The 25,533-nt window shown below is 43.8% G+C and overlaps 2 protein-coding genes across 3 annotated transcripts; both read right to left on the bottom strand.

Annotated features, from left to right (window-relative positions):
* Positions 1–8,731: 8,731 nt before the first annotated feature.
* Positions 8,732–14,692, bottom strand: LOC125556487 (trafficking protein particle complex subunit 13). The gene is made up of 12 exons (XM_048719217.1): positions 14,236–14,692; positions 14,066–14,150; positions 13,279–13,409; positions 13,085–13,187; positions 12,979–12,993; positions 12,214–12,359; positions 11,925–12,120; positions 11,691–11,765; positions 10,580–10,696; positions 9,968–10,012; positions 9,069–9,167; positions 8,732–8,975 (listed from the first exon to the last, which is right to left on the bottom strand). Exons 1-12 carry the CDS (start codon positions 14,592–14,594, stop codon positions 8,955–8,957), a joined length of 1,392 nt encoding a protein of 463 aa, XP_048575174.1. The 5' UTR covers positions 14,595–14,692; the 3' UTR covers positions 8,732–8,954.
* Positions 14,693–15,204: 512 nt separating this feature from the next.
* On the bottom strand, positions 15,205–25,306 carry LOC125556469 (mediator of RNA polymerase II transcription subunit 16). Of its 2 annotated transcripts, none has more exons than XM_048719207.1 (16): positions 24,678–25,306; positions 23,825–23,893; positions 23,509–23,597; positions 23,242–23,354; positions 22,968–23,069; positions 22,431–22,515; positions 21,736–22,326; positions 20,870–21,488; positions 20,720–20,799; positions 20,080–20,162; positions 18,893–19,129; positions 18,393–18,570; positions 17,683–18,209; positions 16,826–17,002; positions 15,903–16,286; positions 15,205–15,795 (listed from the first exon to the last, which is right to left on the bottom strand). In XM_048719207.1, exons 1-16 carry the CDS (start codon positions 25,097–25,099, stop codon positions 15,655–15,657), a joined length of 3,897 nt encoding a protein of 1,298 aa, XP_048575164.1. In that variant the 5' UTR covers positions 25,100–25,306; the 3' UTR covers positions 15,205–15,654. The 2 variants fall into 2 exon arrangements, with proteins under 2 accessions (XP_048575164.1, XP_048575158.1); XM_048719201.1 differs by having other exon boundaries at positions 21,736–22,329.
* Positions 25,307–25,533: the final 227 nt, after the last annotated feature.

Here is a 25,533-nt window from a genome sequence, read left to right on the forward strand (position 1 = left end):
AGCTGGACTGCCTTGGTATTAGATCCAATAATCGGCGGACTCCACTTTACAAATGTCCTGATGGATGGCGGCAGTGGTCTAAACCTGTTATACCAGGACACAATCCGCAACATGGGGATAGACCCAAAAAAATTCGCCATAGCAAAACCTCCTTTCAAGGGGTAACGCCAGGCCCGGATGCCTGTTGCATGGGTTCTCTCCGGCTAGAAGTTATGTTCGGCTCCCCCGATAACTTCCGTCGCGAACAGCTAACTTTCCACATCGCCCCATTCTCAAGTAGCTATCAAGCACTGCTGGGGCGCGAAGCTTTCACCCGCTTTAATGCAATACCGCATTATGCATCTCTTACGCTTAAGATGCCCGGTCCACGAGGCATCATCTCATTAAAGGGAAAACATTGAGTGTTCCTCTCGCGTGGAAGACAGTGCGGCTGCCTTGACAGCCCCACAATAAAGCGGCTTCACCAGTCAAAGCACCTAAACAGGTCGTCAAGACCACGAACACGGCTAGACGAGTCTGGCATAAACATACAATTGATAAAGGCTTAATAGCCGTATGCCCCTGTGCTAGGGGCTCCGCGCATATAAAACAAGAGACAATAAAGCTCAATTTTACCCATTTCGATTTATACTTCGTTTATTTAGTATAACTCATGTTCGGCACGATCTTTCCTAAACTAAGTTCCTCTCTTTTACAGATGAACACCGTGCTACGACCGTCCAGGATACGGCACAATGGAGACACAGGCGCAGACGTGCAGCAGGGACCCGTTCCAAGGATTCTTTTCAGATTAAGACCCTGCGTAAACCTTTTTTACTGTCTCTTGTTGATACACATCCCCTGGTTTCTTGGTATAACCAAGGAGGAGGCTGGCGTTTTGGCATGTGGCCACGTCAGAGTTTTGCGCGTACCTGGACACTAGGGGCTTATTACTAAGGGCGTTATCCCGCCCGCCCTCATAAAGACCGAATACCTTAGGGAGTGTTCGGCGTCGCGAGTTTGGCCTTATATGCATCAGCTCCAAATCATGTCTTTGGTCAAATGTTGGGTTTGCCCGGCTCCTGTGTTTTGCTACCTTATGTTCCGCTCTATCGGCTAAGGCGGCACCAGGAGAACTACCGTGATCGTGCCCCGGTTCGGCCAGGCGAGCACCTCAGTAGAGAAAGCCGAAAACTGACTATCATGATATAGCGTGAGACTGGTCAACCACTCAATGACTTACCGGAATCTTTAGGATTCCTTCGCATTAATGAAGGGCCGCTTCCCGGCCAGGCACATACGCGCCCCGAGTTCGGGCGAGCGTAGGCGCCACCAGGGGCTATATAAGTAGCCTCACTGTCAAACTCCTATGGCTAAGTGAAAGTGATAAAGCATCATAGTCCGATTGCCTAGTTCGCTGCGCTATCACCTCCTTTGTAGGACCAAGACGTTGGATCAAGTGTGAAAATGCGCCTTCTGCGAACACCCCCGCATTATGTGCGTGGGGGCTGAAGCCGACGACTACCATCTTTCAGATTATATATACACATATGTTAAACGGCCACACAGGAGGTATTATAATACTTGCAGGCACAAGTATAAAAAGCTTCTACAATTTATCAAAATATTGTTTTACAATAATATATGCTATTCGAATATAGTATCCTTCGAGCACTGCGTCTCTATTAAACGAGCGCCTTGCAGAACTTCCTGAAAATAGTGCTCGGCAGGTACTCGGCTTCCATCCGAGTCTGGGGATGCAACAGCGGTGGCCTCCATTTCCGCCCAGTATGTCTTCACACGGGCAAGAGCCATCCGCGCACCCTCTATGCACGCTGACCTCTTCATCGCATTGATATGCGGCGCCGCACCAAGGAACTGCTGCACCAAGTTGAAATAACTTTTCGGCTCTGGCCTCTCTGGCCACAGATGACTCATGACATACTTCATGGCGAGTCCGGACAACCTATTTAGCTCGGGCCATTCGGCCAAACGATCGGCTAATGACAGTGGACGCTCCGGATTGTGGAACTGCGACCAAAAGAGCTTTTCCACTTCGCAATCTTCTTGATCTCGGAAGTGTTCGGCCACATCTGCGGCACTCACTGCCAAATCCAGATAGGTGTCCGCCGTACTCCACATCCGGTCTAACGGAGCATGTTTAGGATCACATAACTTCCTCCGCGGCATAAAGGGCTTTCCAGCCGCGATCTCTCCGGCCTGACGCAGCTCCTCCTTCATAGCTCTCATTGCAGAGCGAGCATCCTTGGCATCGGAAACGGCCTTCTCCAGGTCCGTCTGTTCCGCCCGATCTTCTTTTTCAAGAAGCTTGCAACGGTCAGCGGCATTCTTCAGCTTCACGGCCATCTCGGCCATTTCCTTCTTGCTTCGGCAGTGAGCAGCCTGTTCGGCTTTCAGCTCTTCAATTGCCTTTCCGGCAGCTGCATCACTTTTCCTGGCTTGCTCCTTGGCTCGGGCAAGTTCCGCCCGAAGATTCTCCATGGCAGCAGCACCATCTGTATCAAGCGCACACATTGTAAGATACTGGCATAAAGCTCCTCTTACCAGGTGCCGCCGGAGGAATTACATACCTTGTGCCTCGTCAAGCCAGTTGTTGACAAGCGCGATGTCGGCATCTGCCACGTCAAGTTACCGCTTTAGCTCGGCAAATTCATCAGTCCGGCTTGCCACTGGACACTTCGCCACCTACGTATGAAGGCGGCATATTAGACCTGGGATTATGATCCTCTGCGCGCCGTCACTTTCGACAACGCACAGAGTCTCGGGGGCTACTATCTACACAGGGCGCATCTTATTTATGCGCAACTGTCCAAAAAGGGTACATTATTTCGCGTACCTCAAAACATGTCAGTAAACTCCTGACGGCCTCATGCAATACGCTCTCTGCGGATGAAATCCTCTCAATCACCGTACCCATCAATGCACGGTGCTCCTCTGAGATAGATGCTCGCCCTAGCAGATCCTTCAGCTCCTCCAACCGCGCACCAGAGGCGCCGGACTCGTCCGATGGCCCTTTTCGAAGGCCGGACGCGGAGGGCTTTGGGGGGCCATATGACTACCTTTGGCCCTGTCGGATTCGGAGAAACCCTCCGCGACGATACCTCAGGGTCGCCCGCCTCGCAAGGCGGTATGACAGGGGGAGGCGTTCCGCTCTCCATCATCTCCGGAAGAAGATCCCCCGAAGACGAGCTCTGCTGAGAAGGGCTAAGGTCCGAGCTACAAGGTAAATTTTCGATTACTTTTCTCAGATATAAAGAAAGGATTTCTCTCGTTTCTTAAAAAGAAAACTCCTCTCTACTTACGGCTCGGTGGATTGCTGATCCCCTTGAGGGCATAATTCGGCCGAAGTATCCCCCAGCACAGGACCCTCTGGCGAAGATTTCTTCCCCCGCTTTGAGGCCATGGTCTCCGGGTCTTCAGAGGCGGTCCTCTTCTTCCCCTAAGGAGAGGAATTTTCGATTCCTCCCTTCCGGACAACCTCCTTCAAGGAGGCTGTAGCTTCCTTGTCCCCTCCCTCGCTTTCCTTTGAAGGCACAACCTCCAACATCCTGACTACCACGAGACCCGGCGTGGTCTCCGTGAGGGGGGCCGGACACCTGATTAGCTTTGCTTCCGCTATCCACTCCTGTTTAAAGGACAGCTCTTTTAGGGGCAATTTTATGATAAATATACGGATAGCGAGTCCGGGCACAAGGCTACTTACTTGAGTATCCGGACGATTGCAGCTCAGACCTGTGTCCTCCGTAGAATTCGGACACACTACTTGTGGTCCGAAGAACAATTTGTACATCTCCACGGGTGTCATGCCAAGAAAATGTTGGAGAACTCGTGGTCCCTCCGGGTTGAACTCCCACAGGTGGAGGGGGCGACGTTTGCAGGGCAGAACTCGGCGAATTAACATAACCTACGTCACCACGACCAGACTGATGTCTCTTTCTAGGAGATCTCGGATGCGGCCCTGCAACAGGGGCACGTCCTTTGCCGACCCCCAGTCCAGCCCCTTATTGACCCATGACGCAGTCGTGGCGGGGGACCCGAGCGGAAAGCAGGCAGCGCCACCCACTTGGTGCTCCTGGGAGCTATGATATAAAACCACTCTCATTGCCATAAGCTGGACTCCCCTTGAAAAGATCCCTCAGGCCATGGAGCACCAGCATTCTTGCTTATAAAAGCACCTCCGCACTCCGCGTGCCATCCCTCGATCATCTTCGGCTCTACTTTGAAGGTCTTGAGCCATAGTCCGAAGTGAGGAGTAATACGGAGGAAGGCTTCACACACGACGATGAATGAGGAAATATGGAGGATGGACTCCGGAGCTAAGTCGTGAAATTCCAGCCCATAATAAAACATGAGCCCCCTCACGAAGGGATCCGTCGGGAAGCCTAGCCCCCGAAGGAAGTGAGACATGAACACCACACTCTCGCCAGGCTTGGGAGTGGGAATGACCTGCCCTTGAGCAGGCAGCCTATGCGAGATTTTGCCGGTCAAGAACCTGGCCTCTCTCAACTTCAGCACGTCCTCCTCCATGACGGAGGAGGGCATCCATCGGCCTCGAAGGTCGGAACCGGACATTGTCGAAGGTTCGAAGCGCCTGAAATTTGGAGCCTTGGGTGTTGGAACTCGAGGCGAAGGGCGAACTCGTTTGAGATTGAAAGAAAGGAGTAAGGCCTTGGTCTCTTTATAAGAGGTTGAATACCAAGGGCCCTCCCCGTGACCGTTTGGGACTCGCCTTTGATCGAGAAAACATACCAACGGGTACGGTTGGGTTACCCACGCCCGTATTGATGAGAATCCCGGAATAAGGGGATATGATCTCTGCTTTGACAAGACGTGCCAAGGAAACCGCCTCGCTAAATGCGCTGAGGTGGGACAGTAAAACGATTCGAATAAAGACTTGGCTGTGGTGTGATGTCATGCTACGGAATACGTCAGCAGATTAGATTTGTGTAAATATTATTCTCTCTATGGCAATATGTGGAAACTTATTTTGCAGAGCCGGACACTACCTTTGTGTTCAAAATCTTCTATGAAGTACTTAGAGGAGGAACCCGCCTTGCAATGTCGAAGACAATCTGCGCGCCGGACTCGTCGTCATTGAAGCCTGGTTCAGGGGCTACTGAGGGAGTCCTGGATTAGGGGGTGTCCCGATAGCCGGACTATACCTTCGGCCGGACTCCTGGACTATGAAGATACAAGATTGAAGACTTCATCCCGTGTCCGGAAGGGACTTTCCTTGGCGTGGAAGGCAAGCTTGGCAATACGGATATGTAGATCTCCTACCATTGTAACCGACTCTGTGTAACCCTAGCCCTCTCCGGTGTCTATATAAACCGGAGGGTTTTAGTCCGTAGGACGAACAACAATCATACCATAGGCTAGCTTCTAGGGTTTAGCCTCCTCGATCTCGTGGTAGATCTACTCTTGTACTACCCATATCATCAATATTAATCAAGCAGGACGTAGGGTTTTACCTCCATCAAGAGGGCCCAAACCTGGGTAAAACATCGTGTCCCCTGCCTCCTGTTACCATCCGCCTAGACGCACAGTTCGGGACCCCCTACCCGAGATCCGCCGGTTTTGACACCGACACCAGTAGAGTATGACAAAATCTTGTGGGCCCTTGGATGGGCCGACCTTTTTATCTTCAATGGGCTACTGTTAGGCCATGCCATGGTGTCGAGGTATCATAGCCGCGTTCCCTCCATTGTACTGGTGACATCTGTCCCAACGCTGAGCCGACACGTGGATCCTCCAGCGAATGAGAATTTTACACGTGGAAAATCTCCATTGGTCCGGGCTATTAACGGGTTACCAGATCCAAAATGAAACCCGATAGCTTAACGGCGACCCGTTACGGTGGATGCCATGTATCGGTTACCCTTGACGAAAGCACTTCCATGACACGCCATTTAGCGTCATGGAAGTGGACACTTCTGTGATGATAGTTTTGATATTGTCATGAAACACTTCTATGACAGCACATGTATGACTATCTTGATTCTGTCATAAAATCGTCATGGATGTACATGCATGACAGAAAACGTGACCTACTGTGGCAAACACACATCATCACGGAAGTGTATTTTCTTTGTAGTGATAGCATGATATCCACGATAGGATAGCAAGTAGACAACCATTTAGGTAAAGGGCGAGGAAAATTATGATGTTTACCCATACAACGGTATTTGGGTAATCGATCAAGAAACATTTAGCATTGCACTACCAATGTTCTTGTTGATATTCGAAATACCACAATCATGCTTCAGGATAGCATCGACATGGTCATAAGGTAAAGGTCAGACTAAATGATATAATGATGTATGCTCGAGGAGGACACCCACAATTAATCATTAATCAAAAAGTGCACCCAAAAATATGGACTAAGTAGCACGATCAATGTTAGAATGACGAGTCAATAACCAACACATGAAGAATGAAACTATCGTTCATTAACTTACAAGCAATAGGGATGTCCTCTAAGGGCAATGCTAATTCTGCATCTCATGAATATGTACACTGTTCTTCGAACCACTATGTGCACAAATCTTTGAAGAACTTCTATGCATACTCATTTGATCACTATAACCCTGCTTTGAAACAAAACTCAAATGCTTCATATGTTATGTCTTCAAATGTTCAGTGCAATACAAATGCTTCTAAGGCACCCATCAAGATGTGGATTGTTAAGAAGAACCGATTCTTCTGTGGGACCATGTCACCGAAGGCACTAAATGGGTGATGGATAGTGGATGCACCAACCATATGACAGGAGACAAAAGCATGTTTGTTGATTCCACTATTAGTTCTTCCTCACAAAAGAACATCAAGTTTGCGGACAACAATAAAGGAAAGGTAATCGGGTTGGGTAAGGTTGCCATCAGCAGGGACAAACATGTTGACAAAGTTATGCTTGTTGGTTCCCGGATACAATCTTATGTTTGTTGCTAAACCAACCGACCTATATATGCTTGTGTTATTCACTAAGTATGGTTGCCAAGTCATCATGGGAAAAAATTATTCAGATGTCTTCGAAGGTGTTAGAAGAGGTGACATGTATCTTGTAGATTTATCAAAAGGTCCATCAGTTGCCACTTGTTTGCTTAAAAAATAGAGGGTTGGCTATGGCACCAAAGACTTGGTCATGCAGGTACGAGAAATTTGTAGAAGTTGGTGAAGCACAAGCACTTCGAAGGAATTGATGATGTCAACTTCAACAAGACACAATACTGTAGTGCTTTCAAAGATAGCAAGCAAGTGATGTCAAAGCATTCTATGAAGACAATCATGTCCACGACTTGTCCACTTGAACTTCTTCATATGGACTTATTCGAACCACAAAGCTACATAAGCTTCAGTGGCAATCACTATGGTCTCTTAATTGTTGATGAGTTTTTCGAGTCACTTGGGCTTATTTTCTTGAAGATAAAGACAAGACCCAACAATGCTTCAAAAGATTCACACAAAGAGCACAAAATGGCTATAAGGTGATCATGAAACATGTGAGGAGTAAAAATAGCATGGAATTCAAGAATACCAATATGGAAATTTCCTCGATGAGTATGGCACCGCGCATGAATTATCTGTCACCTACACTCTGTATCAAAATGGAGTTCTGGAATGCAAGAATATGACTCTCATGGAAATGTTACGCACCATGCTCATTGAATTCAAAACCCCAACTCAGTTTTGGGTTGATGTTGTCAACAGTGCATGCCACATTGTCAACAGAGCTTATCTTCACAAATTCCTTTAAAAAACACCTCATACGAGCTCATCACCAATAAAAGGCCAATCATATCTTATACCGGAGCATCTGGTCCTCAATTAACATAGGGCAGATGGGCATGTCCTGCTCTACAGGAACTACTTTGCAGCCGAGCCGACCTTTTCATCCTCACTACTTTCACCATCACTTTCAGATGCACCGACATTTGTTCTTGCACATTGTGGAGGATGTGAAAGGCTATGATGATTACTTGAAACTAAAGAGGGGTAGCACCGAGAGCGGCGTTTCGGTGCCCGGGTGCATCTGCACCCGGTCAAAAAAAATCATAAAAAATTTAGAAAAATTCCAAAAATTCCAAAAAAATTAGGGTGGTAGACAATTTGATGCGTGAGGTACGCTCCAATTTTCAAAACATTTGGACTTCTGTGCAGCTCTCAGCAAAAAAGACAAATCAGACCAGAACAGTATATGAACAGTACACATTTTTATAGACCTCCAATTTGTCTTTTTTGCTGAGAGCTGCACAGAAGTCCAAATGTTTTGAAAATTGGAGCGTACCTCACGCATCAAATTGTCTACCACCCTAATTTTTTTTAGAATTTTTTAAAATTTTCTAGTATTTATTTTGATTTTTTTCGTGAGCACAGATGCAGATGAGCTCGGGCTCAGATTCGAATTTTTGGGTAGCACCGGGCTACTTCAACTGTTTAATAATAGTTTGTGAAAGGCTAGTACTATTTATCATTGTTTTGATAGACTATAATGGAGAACAAATAGAAGTAGAAGTACAAACTAAGAGAGAAAAAAGAAGATTTTGTACAAATGGGGGCACCCTTTGGATACCATGGTAATGGACTACTCCCCCATTTGTCCACCCAAACACTAAACCCGAACATTCTCCGTGGCATATTGGGTCTGAGCCGGGCTTGGTAAAGCTGGAACTCAAAATCTCAAGCCCGAGCTTGGCCCAGCCCGACCCAAAACACACTAACAAAATGCAGAAGGTAACAGAGCAAAAAAAATCCTTTCTTGCCTGACTCAACCAGTTCATGCTACAATTACACAACGAACATGCACGGATGCATTACTTTTGATATAAAAGGTGTGGTTAATTACAACATGATGATATCAGTAGTACAATAAACAGAAGTACATCAACGAGAATATGGTTCACCCTGAAGGTCTAATCTAGCACGTCCAACGGGTCTCCCGGTGTGGATGCGGTGTTCTATTCCGCGTCGACAAAAATCTGCAAAGCGATCAACGTTCAACAAACTAAAATGCTGCCATTCACTTCGGCAAATGAAGAGACGAACTTGACACCGAAGTTGCTACATTTTACCTCTATGTCTGGCAAAGGTTCGTAGTGCTTCCTTTCCTGCACAGCATACAATGTAATTCCAGAGATCTTTTGCACGCCAAGTTGGGTAGCTACCATGCTCTGCACAAGGTTATCCCAGATATAGTTACTACACTTCACATTCAAACAAGGCGCCAGAAAATAATAACTATAAATGCATCACAATCTTGCATCCGACTTACCGGACTTCTGTGGCAAGACACAATTGCACACAGTAGTAACAAAATAAAAAACGAACATCCTACTGACTTTGATGATCAAATGGATGCTTCCACTTGAAGGACGCTTGTATGAAATGCAAGCTAAAGATCCGGTAACGATGTCATCCATGATGTGCAATAACTTGGTAAAGTTCCGGGGGGCAGGGATATGACACTCTGTCTAGCCACCGGCGGGGCTTAATCGCTAGCGTGATCAGAGAGGTTCGGAGGCTTACAGTTTTGTGTCATCTGACTGATTCATTGCTTAACTACAAATGAGTACATTGTGTCCATTTTATAGGGAATAAAATACTTGACTTGGTAGCCCAAGAAACTAATCACTAACTTAAAGGAGATAATATTTCATTCGAAGGAAACTAACTCTTATCGCTATCTCGGTTTTCCTAACTGAACTTAAAACTAACTCTTATCGCTATCTCGGTTTTCCTAACGGCCACCATGACATGCAGACTCTAACTCGTTTCAATTCCTATGTCTTACACCTATGCAAAAGTGCAGTTGTACAGTGATTGAAATGAGGAAAATCGATAAAGACAAGAGCACAGGTTATCAATACTATCACTTTTCAAACTATATGCGACGCCAAAAAGACATATATTTTATGTTTAACGACAAGCAAGATATATATATGCACAAGTTATCTATTCATAGTGTCCTCACCAGGTCAAAGTTGATGGACTCAAAAGCCTCCACTAATGGCAAAACCTGTGCACAACCGACAGTGAGAAGTCAAACGCATACTGACACAGCATTATATTCATCGATATTAGCTGCAACCTAGATTACTCAACATTGAGAATTTCATTGTTTTTAACTATAAATTAAAAGCTAGAGAAGTAACAAGTTTGATGATCTAAATTTGCTATCTACTACTACCTCCATCCCTAAATATAAGACGTTGGGGCAGTTTAATTTAAACTGCCCCAACTTCTCATATTTAGGAATGGAGGTAGTAGATCACATACATCAGAAATACTTACAAATAACAGGATGTAAAATTATTATTGACCTGAAGGCCATTAGCATGAAACCAAAAATACAAAGAACCACATGCGTTGACACATGTCTACACACTACATTAGCATACCTAAACCACGGGATCGTTGATTATATTGATGTGCAAATTAAACAGAATACCAATCATAATTTTCACATGACAAATATTTAAGAAGCTGTCGAACACCGCAACCAAAAATATGCTCTAATGAAAGGCTAAAACCAGATCAACCTATCATCATAAAGATTAAATAACATATAAGTATAGCAACTAACCAACTTCTGTAATCCATTGACCAGAACAGTTTTTTGTTCACCAGATACGCTTGGAGCTAGAAATACTTCAAAAGGGCCAACTGTTTTCTCTGTTTGATTTGTAAGGCATAGATTGACCTGGAGAAAATAATGTACATTGAAAAACTGTAGCAATTTGTGCGCTGATACATAATAATGGATCACCAATCATAAAAATGAGAAGAGTAAAAAGAAATGTGACTGATTCAAGCCTTCAAACCATACTGTACATAAAACATGTGGTTATTATCCTAGTTCAGCAAATATAAACTGTCAGATGAATATCCTAGTTCAGCAAATATAAAATTGTCAGATAATGTTACTAAGATCAGCAGAAGTTTTTGCCTGAAGGCTCAAGTGTAGAAGGCACTTTAGCAGATGTAATACGAGTTCCCAGGTGACAGATTTAACCAAGGAAAGGCTTGAGATGCAGATGGAAATGAGTTATCATCCAAGCAAAGAAGATTCAGACAAAAACAGGAGCTCGGGAAGACTAAAAGCCAGAGAGTCGGTCAGTCAAGGATGTCATGAGGCAGATGTGTTGTTTAAGGTGGAAAGCAAGCTAAGATCCACTGTGACATGTGCTAGCACCGGATGCTGCAATTACACAAGCCAGCTAGGAAAAGACAATATCTCACCTGGGACGTGAACGAACAAATACTTGACGAAGTGGATTCAGACTGGCCCATTTTTGTATGGGAATATCAGGTAAGAACCCTAGTGAACATATATTAATATATAAAATAAAATAAAATATAGATGGACTATATAGAGGATCCACATCCACACGACCCAGCAGAAAAATTGCAAGACTAACTCAATTTGATACCCAGAAGCAGGATAAGCTAACAGATTCTTAGCTGTATTGTTAGAAGGAAAAGCAGAAATAAATTCAATCATTATTAACCTCCATCTAGTACTCTGAAGAAGTAAGTTTTGTTAAACTTCACAGAACAAGACCTAAGATTTTGCCGTTCCACAGAAATTGTGAAAGGAAATCCCATCATGCTTTAACTGTATTAGCTGACTATTTGGGCCACAGTAGTTTAGGCTGCAAGATTTTGGATGAAATGTTAACCAATAAATCACTTACCATAAATGGTCTTTCTAGAAATATAACAGGTGGAATTTTCACGGCACGAAGGTCAACATCTTTGCTTGGAGTAGGCTGACAAAAAGAAAAGAGGTGTGAAAAAAACCAGTAATGAGTTAAACTAAAGAGGTTGCACATCATTTTCATTCTCAATTTTAATAGGGCAACCAACTAGATATCATTGTAGTCAACACGTGACATAAATATCAAAAGAGAGGACAGGAAGTTACTGACAGTGCTATGAATGTTCTGAGTTTGCAGGCGGCCTGGTTCACCAAGATTTGTCCGCCATGTAATCTGAAATTTACCAAGTATGCTGCTACCCTCTGTCTTGATTTGACCAGGCTCATCGGACGATGGTCTGAGCTGATATAGGTAATTGTATATTCCTCCTGCCGCTCTAATCAGAATTGGTTGTTTGCAGAGGTCCCTGTATAAAAATACAACTCGGACTAGCCATTCATTTATTGACATGACAGTCAACATGCTGAAATAGACGAGCTTGTTTTCAGCACTGACTTACCGTATTGTAGACTTCACCACTGAGGGGTGTTCATCAGCTTCCAGTATTGTAGCGCTCCACTGTTGGGCAGGTTCAAAATCTACTTGATCCATGTAAAGGTTAGATTTTGTATGATTCTCTATGCAGGCTTCCAGGTATGTAGTATCCTGTCAACATGGATCAACTATATAGAGTTCAAGATTGCCATGGTGAATTAATAAAAAAATGGAATACACAATATACAGTATTATAGTTTTAAAAGGACTAACCGCATCAATTTAAACAATTTAAAGGGAATAACCCCGTCAATTTAAGGTAATAGGTTGTTACAGAAATAACAGAATAACAGTACTATAGGTTTAACGTCAAAAAATAAACAGTACTACAGTTTAACGGAATAAACAATACTATAGGTTTAACGGAATAAACAGTCCCCTGAAGTCTTATTCCCAGGGGAGAACACTGGGATTTCTCCACTAGAAATTCAACTCGGCGATAAGAATGCGGGAGTAAAAAAACAGTTTACAGATGATTCTAGCAGAAAGCTGAACTGGAAAAAAGAGGGCAAAAAAATTAGCAAGCATGAAAAGAAAATGTGAACTGCTATTGGTACAAGGTTACAATCTAAGCACAGAGAGCGAGATTAAGTAGGGAAACTAATAATCTTGAGGCAAATGTGCAAAGATCTTTGGAAACATATCATTTGATGACTCCTAAAGAAGACCCCTACATTTAATCAAAGGACTTACAGTTACATTTACACTTGTGAAGCATGAGGTAACCTACCTTGATGGTGCGAACCTGGAAAAAAAATGGTGAAACCCAAATTATTGATTTGACCTACAGAACATAGATCAGATACGAACATATATAAATAGGAGAAGTAAAGTACCTTTGTTCGAACAGACAATGGGTTTGAAACAGTGAACTTGAAGAACTGAGGAAGATATTTACGCTCCGCATCACCATCGTTATATAAAGCAGTACAGACAAGCCTGGATTCAATAACCGCACAAATCAAATAACAATCAAGATTGTTATGGCCAAAGCAACAGTTGTGGAAGTTAAAAAAGGAAAGGAGTGTACGTATGTGCGCCAAGTTCTTTGACATCATGCTCCACGATAAAATCATATCTACCCCCTGATCGAATCGATTCAACAGGCGATTTCGATGTATCCAGGAGAAGTATCCTCTGTCTCTCGGTTTGTATTTCTGCCTAATGCAAGTAAAGTTCAGTCAAACTTTGTGACAGAATAAGATGAAACTGTATGAAAGCAATGTCCACAATGCATATCACCGCAAAGGGAATGCATAAGTATCACAAATTTAAGACAGAGAAACCTGCAAATCTATGAACAGAACAATCGTATATGCATAACAAGAGCTAAGGCCAACCATCCAAACTAATGATACTACTTGCGTGCATAATGTCTCACATGTGCTGATACCTCATATTACCAGTTCTAGTTCGACTTGATCAAACACCATACTGAAACTGCAACGTGCAAATTACAACTGACTAATCCAGGAACTGAACATTCATGACAGTAGCAAGGTGATCCAGTAATCGACCTTAACGATAGGTCATGGATGCAGCAATGAGAACTAAGGCTATCTTTGGTAATGACTGCAGCAATAAGTTTGGTCATGACCACACCGACAAGAAGTAAGGCTAAGCATGCAGCATCACGCTGATCAGAGATTCCAAAAGTATTAACCTAGCAGTTTAACTGAACGTGTCACACACAATTCACACCAGCCAATAATAACTCGACCAATTGATGCAATGGTTTCTGTCAAAAACTGGTGCAATTCTCTAGAAATGATATAATGCACTTCGTGAAACAAAAAGAGCGCGGTTGATCAACACACCTTGATTATGACTTCCCTGGCTTCCAAGCCGGAGCTGTTGTTGATGCTGATGTAGCTGCAGAATGTCTCCCCCAAATAGATCGCCCTAGCCACAGACACAGAAGCATCAGCGCAGGCTCTCGTCTAGAGAGCTGCACACAACATTCTAGAAGGAAATGGAAAAGGCTAACCCGAAGGCCTGTGGGAGGACGAGGAGGCCGGGGGACGCGAGGGCGTCGGCGGTGTCGTGGAGGAGGAAGCGATCGCGGAAGGTGAAGTCCCCGGGGACGGTGGTTGCTGCGCCGGAGTCGGGCGGTTGGAGCAGGCCTTGAAGAAAGTCGGCGGCGGCGGAGGGGTCGGGGGACGTGAGCGCGTCCTCGGGGAGGAAGACGTCGCGGGGGTCGAAGCGGAGGAGCGCCGCCGGGTCGGGCCGCAGCGAAGGGCGGGACAGCCGCATCACGCGGAACGCCAGCGAATGGTTCTGCTGCGCCGCCGGCAGCTGGTGCGGCGCCGGGGACGGCTGGTGCGCGCCGGTGTAGGGCGACGACATCGCCGGCGATGTGCAGAGAGATCTGGATGGATGTGATCTCGTTTCTGAAGTCGCGTCGCGGTTTCGCGGCACTCTACAGACTAGCTAGTTAAGAAGAAACGAAAAGTGCAGTTAAAATTGGTCTATCTATTTTAAAGAGCGTACTTTAAATTAGTTCAAAAGAAATCGCGCTGGAGCTGAGAAAATTGTGAACTTCGAACCTAACAGGACGAACAGCACGATCACATCAGCAAAAGAAATCGGGAAACAAAGCATAACACCACCGTAAAATCAAGGGCCTCTTTGATTCATAGGATTTCAGAACAAAAAAAAAGAAGAAAACATAGGTTGCAATGTCATGTTCTTTTGAATCCTATACCAATACATTAACTTGGTTTGCCTGCATCATAGGAAAAACAAATGATTCTTTTTAAGAGGTTTGAGTGGGTGCTAAAATTCATATGGAATGTAATACAAACGAATGCTTAGAAAAAATTCTTAATAGAATTCAACCATGCGAATCAAAACGACCAGCGTATGAAAAATTCCTAAGGTTTCCAATACTTCAAAATTACTTCAAATCAAAGCCCCAAGAGTTTGTCCCAAGAACATACGATGCCAAGGAACTGGGTAGTGACAACTGCAGCTTCCGTCTCATCTAACAGAACATAACATTCACATAAATTTACATAAGATTGCAGTTTTTTTTTATCAAAACAGTCGAACTCCCCTAGCAATTTAGCTACATCCAGCACTAGCAATATGTGTATCTAACAGCTTCCTTTGAACATTGTGATACATTTATACACATAAGAAACGCAGAATACAAACATTGCCATCTCCCCTAATATTACTATACTTTTACATAGCCGTTAGAGCCAAGTCTCAGTATCTGCTTTAAGCTTTTGATCTCTAGAGGTAAACCACAGCGCTGGGGCATGAGACCAATGATCTAATTGTTGGGTACAAAATTATCCAACATGGGATCCAGCAATGCTCGTTCAGATTTGGCCAAGCGGCAACTACTATAGACGAATCAGCATGGTGAAGCAGTCACTGGAGAAGTCACGGAAGACAGCGATCACACAACTTTCACCCATGACCCACCACACATTGGACATGCTTGGGTCCACCGGCTGATCCACCACGCCTCCCGTTCATTTGCCATGTTTGGGGCACCAGGCTGTGCAAATGCACAAGTTTGCCGCAAACATCGTATGCACTGCAGAAGAGAGGATTAGACACAAAACTGGATAGAATACACTGATAAAATCTAGTAAAAAAAACAAGAATGAGACTAGATCGCGAAGCGAATCTAAGCATACTCACCTTATACCATTCACCATCAAGTCCTGTTTTCCACACGGCTGTGATGACATCTCGTCGAGACCCCATCACGCCAAGATAAGCTCCAAGACCTACAGATGTTTTCAGACCAAATGCTGCATCTCTTTCAGACAACCGGCGCTTTCTTGGCCAAAGACTTTGAATCCCAAAGTTAGTTTTACCCTCCTCTTCCGTGTCAGACAAGTGAGGGTTGATATGACCACCTATTTTCAGATGTGGCATATTATCCAATGGACCGAGATCATCTGGTTCTGACCAGGGTCCTCCAAACATGTTGCGCCTATGCCATTCTTCAGAAGGAGGTTGCAGTTCCAATTCTCGAAGTAAAAGACCAGCAGCATCAGCTCCCCGTGGACGCGGCATATTCTGCATAAAAATACAAAATGAAATACAATGCATACACCTCTCCACACACTTAGTTGGAAATGAGACCCATAAATAATAGCTGTGAGCCTCTGAACATCTAACGAGTTACAACCACCCACATGCTCCTGCCCCACCCCCATAGTATGTTAACACTGTTTCACTTGGTTTTTATTATCTTTGGCACTTGTTTACTGAGGTTGTATATTGTAAGTACCGGAATCACCCGAGCCACTAAAAAACAGTACTCCCTCCGATCCATATAAAATGTCGCTGATTTAGTACAAAGCTGTACTCCCTCCGATCCATTTTAATTGTCGCTGATTATTCTTTTAGGGAATATAGTAATATTCTTTTAGGGACTCAATCCACCATTAACTTCGGCAAGTATAAGTAGCAGAGAAGATAGAATACTACAATCTCTTTTTCTCCCAGACAATATACCATTATTATTGTCACATATTATTATTCAAATGTTGGACACTCACACATATACATAAATTCTTAAACAGACGAAGGTTCATTGAGAAACTATGTTGTACCTGCATATGGGGACCAAGAGATGCTTCCACTACCTCAGGGAGCACAGTGTAAGTGCCGTCGATGAAGTGCAGCCTTATAATAATGTTGCTAGTACCAACCTGAGAAACAGGCAATGGGTGTTGCAAGCCTGATGTCCTTCGACAAAGGTCAACCAATATGAGAAATAGAACCTTCACCTGCAACAACGCAACAAATTATGTAGTTGTCAGATATGCAATCAAGCATTTCATGAGTTCAAATAATTAGTGAAACTCCAGCAGAAGCATGTAGAAAATCCCGAGTCCAAGTAACTAGTGAAACTGCAGTATATCATCGATAAACTATCCAATCAAATCTTACAGTCTTGCAGAAATACACAGTTAGTAAAACTGCAGTAATCAACTGGGTAGATTAATACAACAAAGTAAACTATCCAAGTAATCAGTCTTACAGTGGCTCTGAACAAGCTAGCTGACTCACAGTTTCCAGATAACATACAGATATAATACACCATGTAATGGCTCTTATACAGATGCTTTGGTCAAGAAACTACAGGGACTAGAGAAGAATGTTCAAATGCAGGTGCAGTAACATTTTCAGTAACTTATAATTGTTATCTGTCAATATGATCAGATAAAAATAATAATTTTAAGCCTGTTTAGTGCGTGATTTAACTTTGACAGCTGACGTAAGCTGAAATGTGGGCATTATCCCCTCTCTCTCCAACATATGTGACTTTTTTACTTCGTTCATATTGTTAGTCCCTGAGAAGTGTAAAATGGTTAATGGACAACGCAATTTCAGTGCTTCTCTTAAAACAATACGTGCTACAGTGATTTAACAAAAGAAACTCATGGCAATAAATTACTGCTGTTACCTCATCCGACGTGTAGCCCTGGCCAGCATTGCCAGAACCAATTCTAACAGATTTGCCCATTGGATTTTCTTCAAGACCCTTTGCTCCAAGAACCAACTGTCCACGTGTAGCTGCACCATCTTCCACTTTGGCAGCCCCTAGACCAGATCTTACAGCAGAAATAGCAGAACTACTGTCCTCTATCTTACTGTTCATCAATTGCTGTATTTTCTGCATGGCAGAATCAGGATTTTTTTGTGCATTTGCGAGTAATCTTGGTGATTGCCTCCTCCGAAAAAGCAAACAAAATAGCAGCAACTGGCATAATCTATGAAGGAAATGGCAGTCTCCAATAAGCCTGACAGCAGGTGTCCCGGGAAAAGTCCCTGTGTTGATGCTTATAGGAATAAATGATGACCTCCCACTAACTGGATTTGGTGCGGCATTGGCAGCGCCATCAGCATTGTTACTAATCTTAGCAATGGCACCTTGGACCCACTCCTGCATTTGTGAGCTCCCTGTCGCAGATGCTACTCCACCTTGATTACCTGTAAATTGCAGGAGACAGGAGTATCAAATGCTAAGAAGCAATGCTAAATCAGAAAATATAAAAGCAACTCGGTCATTTGTAGAACATGAAATGACAAACAAACATTTCAAGGTGTTTCTGTTCTGCACAAACTACAGAAACGCTGAAATTTTAATAAAATAGAAGGAAATAAAAAATTAACCTTGATTATTTGACGGCGACGGAGAATTGTTGGTTGGACTAGTAACCATATTCCTCGAATTGCCTGAACTAGAAGATGCTCCTACAGCATGACTAGCCAAAGTCCGGCAGAAGCTTGCATAACGCCGCAAGCGTGTGATGAAATGTGATGCTAAATCTAGAACAGCGTCAACATAACCCTGCATTCCAGTGCTAAAAAATAAGTACATCCACGGATTAACAACATGTAAGTTTCTACGCGTGCAGCTTATGCTGAATGTGTAATAACGTAATCTAGTCGGAGCATAAGCGGCAGTTGGTGAGTTGGGCATGATTTCACCTAACCTAGGGAAAGCAATGCTCATGATGAAAGAAATTTAATACCACCTACGTACAAGTGTTAATAAAAATATCCGAAGTACCAATGCTCCCAAAGCACATGTCAATAAAAATAAAAACAATGGATGGTAATAAATCAATATTTATGACAACGAAATGAAAAGCACAGGAAGTAAAGTAGACCTGGATGCTTGGAAGTAGAGCCGGGTCAACCGTCATTTTGTCAGGCTCAATGTTAGACAACAATTCACTAGAAGCTTGCCAGGGTTCAGGTAGCAGGGTTGATGGATTTATCAGCGCAGACTCTATTCCCTTGCCTAGCATATCCAGAAGCAATCTTGCTTGCATGTCCAACACAAGTGCTCTTACGTCTTGAGCATTAGTTCCTTCCAACAACCTACACTTTATCCTATCAAGGTTCTGCATGCAGCAAATCAATCAATCGCAGGTGTTAGAAAGTAATAGATTAATCCATACTGCCAAGGAAACCACTTTTCTTGCCATGTACAACATATAAGGTACTATCTTTAGCATAGCTGCTTGATAATGCACCGATGTCTATCAGATGCTTATGCATATAAATTACCTCTAATCACTAAATAACCTATCCGTCCAAACATCTACAAAGTACAGGTGTTTGGCATGTGACTATTCTCAAGGAATCTGTTAAGAGTATATTGCACTGGAGATTTGGAGATATACAAAAAAGATTATTATTACTGAAATATTCAGTTATTTCAGTAACTAGATAACGCCTCGCACGTTGCTGCGGAAAATTATAGCATCGGCATTATTGAAAATAAAATTGAAACATATGAAAATAATGCCACACAACATTCTCACCATATGATGGTAGAAAACTTAAGAGGTAATTGGAGGATGAATGCATGTTATATTGCCTTGTGACATTCAAGTTAAATTATTTCTTGTTCAAAAGATGAAAATAATAATGGGGAGAGTTTGCATGTGGCAGAAGTGGAAAATGGAATGGTTGTATGCACGCTTGATGATGTGGTGGAAAGTGGAAAGTGGAAAGTGGATTGGTTGTGTGCGCTTGATGATGTGGATGCCTTGCATGTGTTTCAAGTAATCTCACCACAACTCAAAGTAGTGCCAGTAAATTTGCAAGTCACGAGACTAGTATAAAAAAAGAGTGAAGGGAGTGTATGCATCTCCTTCGTGATTGCAAGGGTAAAAAGTGGTAGAAGAACCATCATGCTAATTGATGAATGCACTATCTAAAGAATGCAAGAAGATAATGTGACACATCTATTACATACTCCATAAGTAAGCAAGTTGATTATAAATAATGAGTAATTGAAGGCCAGTGCTACAAACTGTGCATAGCAAACTACAACACCACCACTCACAGGACAGTGTTGCTGCCTCTGTTGCATTGTTGGAAGACAATGGAAGTCCGTATCCAGCAGAGCTATCACACTGTTAAGTGAGACTGAAATGAAGAGAAAGGATTTTAGTTTTTCGCTGAGGAGCATAAATGTTGCATCTGCTGCCAACCATATTGTAGCAAATAGTAGTATATACTAAAAACAGAGACGTCCATTTGCTTAAGAAATTCTGTCTCAGGTCACAACAGAAAATCATTTTAATACATCAAGGAATCTAGAAAAAGGAACATAGGCAAAAACACATTTCAAGATAAGGCGGATGCACAGTGCGCAGTTCCAAGCTGTTACTCCCAAGCCATTTGCCCCATTTCAGATAAGAAGTGGGTTATTAAGACGGAGCATGAACGTCATCCCATTATAGGCCGTTTAAATTTAGAACGATGTCACCAGGTACTTTTTCAAATCATAAACATCAAATTTCATTCAGTTAAGCCCTAAACATCCAAACAAAATGATTTGCCCCCCATGAAGTAAAGAGACTTGCAGAACCCGAAACGCGAGTTGTGGAAATTGTACAGTACACAAAGGATCAACCTCCCATCAAATTGCAAGGGCAACTCAAACAAATCGAACTTGACAAACTACAAACTTAGCTACTCACCAATACCATCTTCAGCAGCACTCTGTGTGCAACCGACAGCGTCCCACCAATCCACACCAGCCATCAAGCTCCACCAAAATCTGCCAACAAAACGCAACTGTGAGATCAAATAAATCAGTTCAATCAGCTTGTATTAACTGTGTTGCATACCTATCTGCTATTGCCCGTTCCCAAACAGCTGAGCTGACCTTTGTCTGAACATTAAGAATTGCAGGAGGAAGCACTCGTATTATCTTTAGTATGGTTCGATCTTTGAGTGTGTCATGCCATACTGATGCCAAGCAACAACTGCTAGAGGAGAAGGCTGGTGGAGCAATTGATGAGCCAACGTTGACATGATAGCTGTCAACCTGATCAAAATTTGGGCCCGAGAAAATGTGCACCCCTCCGCGCAGGAAAGCAACAGCAACTTCACCACCATGTGCAGAATAAACTATTTGAGCCAGCTGTCTAACATCATTTGGAAGATCATAAGGGTCAAAACTAAGTCTGTTTGCCCTGTCAACACTGCACTCAGAAGAGCTCCGTTCATCTGAAGTTGTTGGCATTGGAACATACGCTTGAGGGTTTTTAAGGTCCTCTGTTGGTGCAATGCTCTTGTTAACTCTAGTGGACCAAACAGTTTGCATTGGAGGCTGCCCACCAAAGCTAGAGGGGCTTCCAAATATTGGGTGAAGAACAACAGGTTGAAGCGAAGATTCCCAGCATTGGACTCTCCAGCCAGTGATGGAAGGTCCTTCATCAGGGTCATAAGGAGACATATACTGCCCTGCAATTAGTGAATGGTTGTCAGTAGAAGAAACAAATAAAAGCTAAGAGCAACCAATTCACCTAATAATATTTGAGGTTAGAAATATCATAACTGAACCGAAAAATGAGGACATGGAGAATTTTAGGAAGGACAGGAGTACATGATTACAATGAGATTCATGCAATGCAACAGAACAAGTTACAACTATCATTGTGACTACATGGCTTCATAATAATTGATTTCCGCTGTTAAGAAGTATACACACCTTCAACTATTACAACTGTAATTACTCCTCCTCCTCGAGTGGGATCAAAAGCAACTGAAGTAACCCCAGATCCCCATGTTGTAGTAGTTGCTGACTGGGCAGCAGCTTCAGGACTGACATAAGCTGAAAAATTGGAAACCGGACAACAATGGATCGATGCGGCTTCAGTGATCTCATTATCTATCTGTTTTCTTGTTTGTGCAGCCTCAGACACAAGGTAGTCTTGCAAAGAAAAGAGATAAGCTGCTAATGGAGCAAAACCAGACCAGGAAGGGGGGTTCAGAGATGGAGGAAGAGGGCTTGTTGCATTTATCTTCGCAGTTGCCTGAATGCCATTACCAAGACCTGGCATCACCTCCCAAACCACTACAGTAGATGGATTAACAAGGGGAACACCAGCAACATGTAAAGCTCCAGACTCGGTAATAATGGCATCAGCAGCCATTATGCCGCTGGGGCCTGCCCCAAGAAGCCCTTTGCTGGTAGAGAACCATCTAGGTTGTGCTGAGTTTTGAGGAGGCCACTGTGACCAGTGAAGCTGAACAGACCCTGATGAAAATACAGAACAAACGCATAGCATATTTGGCCATCCTGCTGCAGTAAACAAGATTATGTCAGAATCAAATAAAACGAGTCTGAAGGAAGTCTCCCCCAAAAACGTATCATCTGCTCAGTTAAACATTTGGCTCACCAACCTGAATTCTGAGGGTGCTGCGTAAGGAATTTTTCCTCAAAGGTTTTTAAGTTCGAAGTGCTGGAGTTTGCAGGAAGCCATCTATACTGTAGAACCAAGGCAAATAAAAATTTAGCCGCAGCTAGTAATTGTGCTGGAATAAATAGGTAATCAAACACATATGCAGTACAATTACAAAAGAAAACAAAAACACTAACAGAAACATACAATGTGGTGCATCAGCAAGCTGGACCTATAATTACAACTCGCAACTACTTTTGAATTAAATGTCTACTAGTACAATCTTACAATAGTTTCAGATTCACTCCTGTAGTATCCTTACTAAGGTATTATCAAGAGCTAGGTGGGATCACATCTCGTATGGTTCACAAGAAAAAATGGATGTTAAATGAGGCATAGAAGTCTCAAGACTACAGCTGCACCAGGAAATCGGGTCCTTGAACAGCATGCTACGTAGATAAAGTGTTGTTTCAATCATAATGCAGTACAACACAACATTATCATGCAGGGAGAATATAGGTATACATTAACGACATACCGGAGAAATTCCAGATAGCCATTTGGTAACCACAGAGAGATCTTGACGCCATTCATGTTCACATTGCCAGGAGCTGGAGTCACGTACAAGATTAACAGGACCCTTCACCATTTCAAAAAGAAACTAATCAAATTATTTAAATGCCATCAAATGTATGAAGATAAACAAAACCCTGACTATTTTACAATGGAAAAGTTGAATTAAATAGCACTACACCCTCCCCAGAAAAGAACATTATTATGTGATCTGGACTTCAATCAAGAGAATTGCATACCTTAGTTGGTTGTGTCCATATAGTAATCCTCCCATGAAAATTTGCCACTAATAATGAACGTGGGCATGACGTAGGAGACCATTCAATGAACTGAACAAAGTCTCGTGGAGAATCTGCCAATTAAGAATGTAACTACAGTGAAACACAATGAGACAGGAAGCTAGTCTTCTTTGGTTGAGGACAGCATTTCACAAACAAAAATAATCAAATTACAGCATGTATGGAGGATACAGGAATATTTTGAGTAACTGATGAATAGATGTTTACCTGCTCTAACATTGAAAACAGAACATTCTGTTGGTCTCTCTGGATTCAGAATGTGTATAGGAATCCAAAATGGTGGACTTGAATTAGAGCTGCAAAAAATCCAGTACATTACTTTGTGGGAAAGAATACCTCTAACAAAAAAAAAGGCAAATGAACAATTCACTGAAATAATTAAATAATTTGTGAAGTGCCTCTAGAGTAAAATGGCGCTATTAATGCTGCCACCTAAAATTCCTTTGTCTGAAAATGAAATTCCAGTGCGGTAACAAGTGAGGAACAAAGTAAACTTCAGGGAACGGATAGAGGAATATCAGACCTTGGAATCCGCGCACAAGTCTCTGATGCACATGCAATTGCGTTCAGTTTCCCACACCAAGCAACAGCGCTGCAATTGAAAGACCACCAAGACAGGGAAAAGATATAATTTACAAGTTTCAGTTAACCGTGTGGCAAATTGGACTAGGCGCACTATCCTAGCAGATTTAGACAGATATGTCAACAAGGAAAATATGCATGGAACTAGAGCTTTAAAAATATGAAACTTAAAGCTGGTATATGCTAATCCACATTTCAGGTCAAACCAATTAAAGATCACACCAATTGTTCCTGAAACCATGAAGGACCGTGCAGAATTGTAAAGGTTTAGCATACCGACTGTCTACGGAAGTTATTACCAAGACATGGGAATAAATGTGCACTCCAACAAGAAAGACACTCCACAAAAGATTACCAAATTCAGCTTAGCATTCCACTTCCACCATAGTGTGGTGGTATCACCACCTAGCAATTTCAGGATGACTAGCTATAGAACATCCAGTAGAATATCACGAGATCTGTTCATGGATCATCCAGATACATTCGTGGATTTCCTGAAATGGTTTTCATCATTTTTACCGAATTTTCTCTGGCTTGGGAAGAGCGATTGACCTCACTAAAATTGTCAACTGTAAGTCTGTAAACAGTGTTTAGCCCTTTTTCAAAAGGGGATCATAGCATTTTAGGAGGCCACAGGAAGCCAACTCAATTCATGACCTATTGTCTCTGCAATGAACACAGCTACACGTTTTCCCTTGTCACGAAATTAAAACAAAGATAATGGTAGTAGCTTTTAAGTTCATCAGAGAATGACGCAAGTTCAAGGAGGCAGTGAGCGACTCAAGCGGCCACACCTGAAGTTCCTGCACAGCTCGGGCACGCGCATCTTGTACTTGAGGCTTGCAGGGGGCTGCTTGAGGCGGATCCGGAACACGGTCGCCGGTGACGAGGCCAGCTGCGCTCCTCCGGCCGCTCCACTGCCACCTCCGCCCTCCACATCCCCAGCTCCGCCTCCGCCTCCACCAGCTCCGCCGTCAACCTCCATCGCGTCGCCCGCTACACCCGCCTCCACCGCCTCGCCACCGCCCCCGGCCCCACCATCCACCCCCGCTCCGCCACCAGCGACGACCCCGTCCTGGCTCTGCTGCTGCTGCTCCTTGTGCGGCGGCGACGACGCTGCGACCGCGTTTCCGCTCGCGGGAGCGGCGTTGGCTGCGGGGTTTGGGGGCGGTGTGGGGACGGGGTTAGGGTTTGGGGCGGGGGACGAAGAGGTCATAAGGACGGAGAGGGATGGGACGGGGGAAGGGGAGGAAAAAGGGGGGCGCGAGCGCGGGGGTGCTTAGGTCATTTGAAGCGACCGGCCGTCGCTGTCGCTGGGGAAGCCGGGTGGCGAGAGGACGAGGCGAGGAGGGGAGTTCGGTGTGCTCGGTGCGCCGGCGTCGCTTTCAGGTGGGTGGAGGAGGAGCTGGAGGGGGGAAGGGAGAGATGCGGGGGGAGGGGACGGGACGGCTATATTGGTTTGGCTCTGCGATCGCGGAGTCTGCGAGGAAAACGCTGACTCGCACAGGCAGTTTGGTAAACACTCGGGTAAGAGGGTCCCCAACATGCTCCCTCATGCCATTTTTTTGGTCCGCGTTAAAAAAAAAAGACCCAATCATGCCCTAAGATATCAAAAAACGCCAGTTCTGTTTGTTTTTGGGCCCGGCGCTC

This window comes from Triticum urartu, chromosome 1 (genome assembly GCF_003073215.2).
Source record: "Triticum urartu cultivar G1812 chromosome 1, Tu2.1, whole genome shotgun sequence".
In the NCBI taxonomy this organism is placed as follows: Eukaryota; Viridiplantae; Streptophyta; class Magnoliopsida; order Poales; family Poaceae; genus Triticum; species Triticum urartu.

What these genes read in the sequence shown, in the direction of transcription:
- LOC125556469 (XM_048719201.1), bottom strand. Translation starts at nt 25,099, where the DNA reads ATGACCTCTTCGTCCCCCGCCCCAAACCCTAACCCCGTCCCCACACCG. An exon ending in GAGCTGTGCAGGAACTTCAG is followed by an intron (nt 23,894 to 24,677) that starts GTGTGGCCGCTT and finishes TTTCAATTGCAG; the next exon opens with CGCTGTTGCTTGGTGTGGGA. An exon ending in GCAGCACCCTCAGAATTCAG is followed by an intron (nt 22,330 to 22,430) that starts GTTGGTGAGCCA and finishes TGTTTACTGCAG; the next exon opens with CAGGATGGCCAAATATGCTA.
- LOC125556487 (XM_048719217.1), bottom strand. Translation starts at nt 14,594, where the DNA reads ATGTCGTCGCCCTACACCGGCGCGCACCAGCCGTCCCCGGCGCCGCAC. An exon ending in AAAGAACTTGGCGCACATAC is followed by an intron (nt 13,188 to 13,278) that starts GTACACTCCTTT and finishes TATTGAATCCAG; the next exon opens with GCTTGTCTGTACTGCTTTAT. An exon ending in AACCTTTGCCAGACATAGAG is followed by an intron (nt 8,976 to 9,068) that starts GTAAAATGTAGC and finishes ATCGCTTTGCAG; the next exon opens with ATTTTTGTCGACGCGGAATA.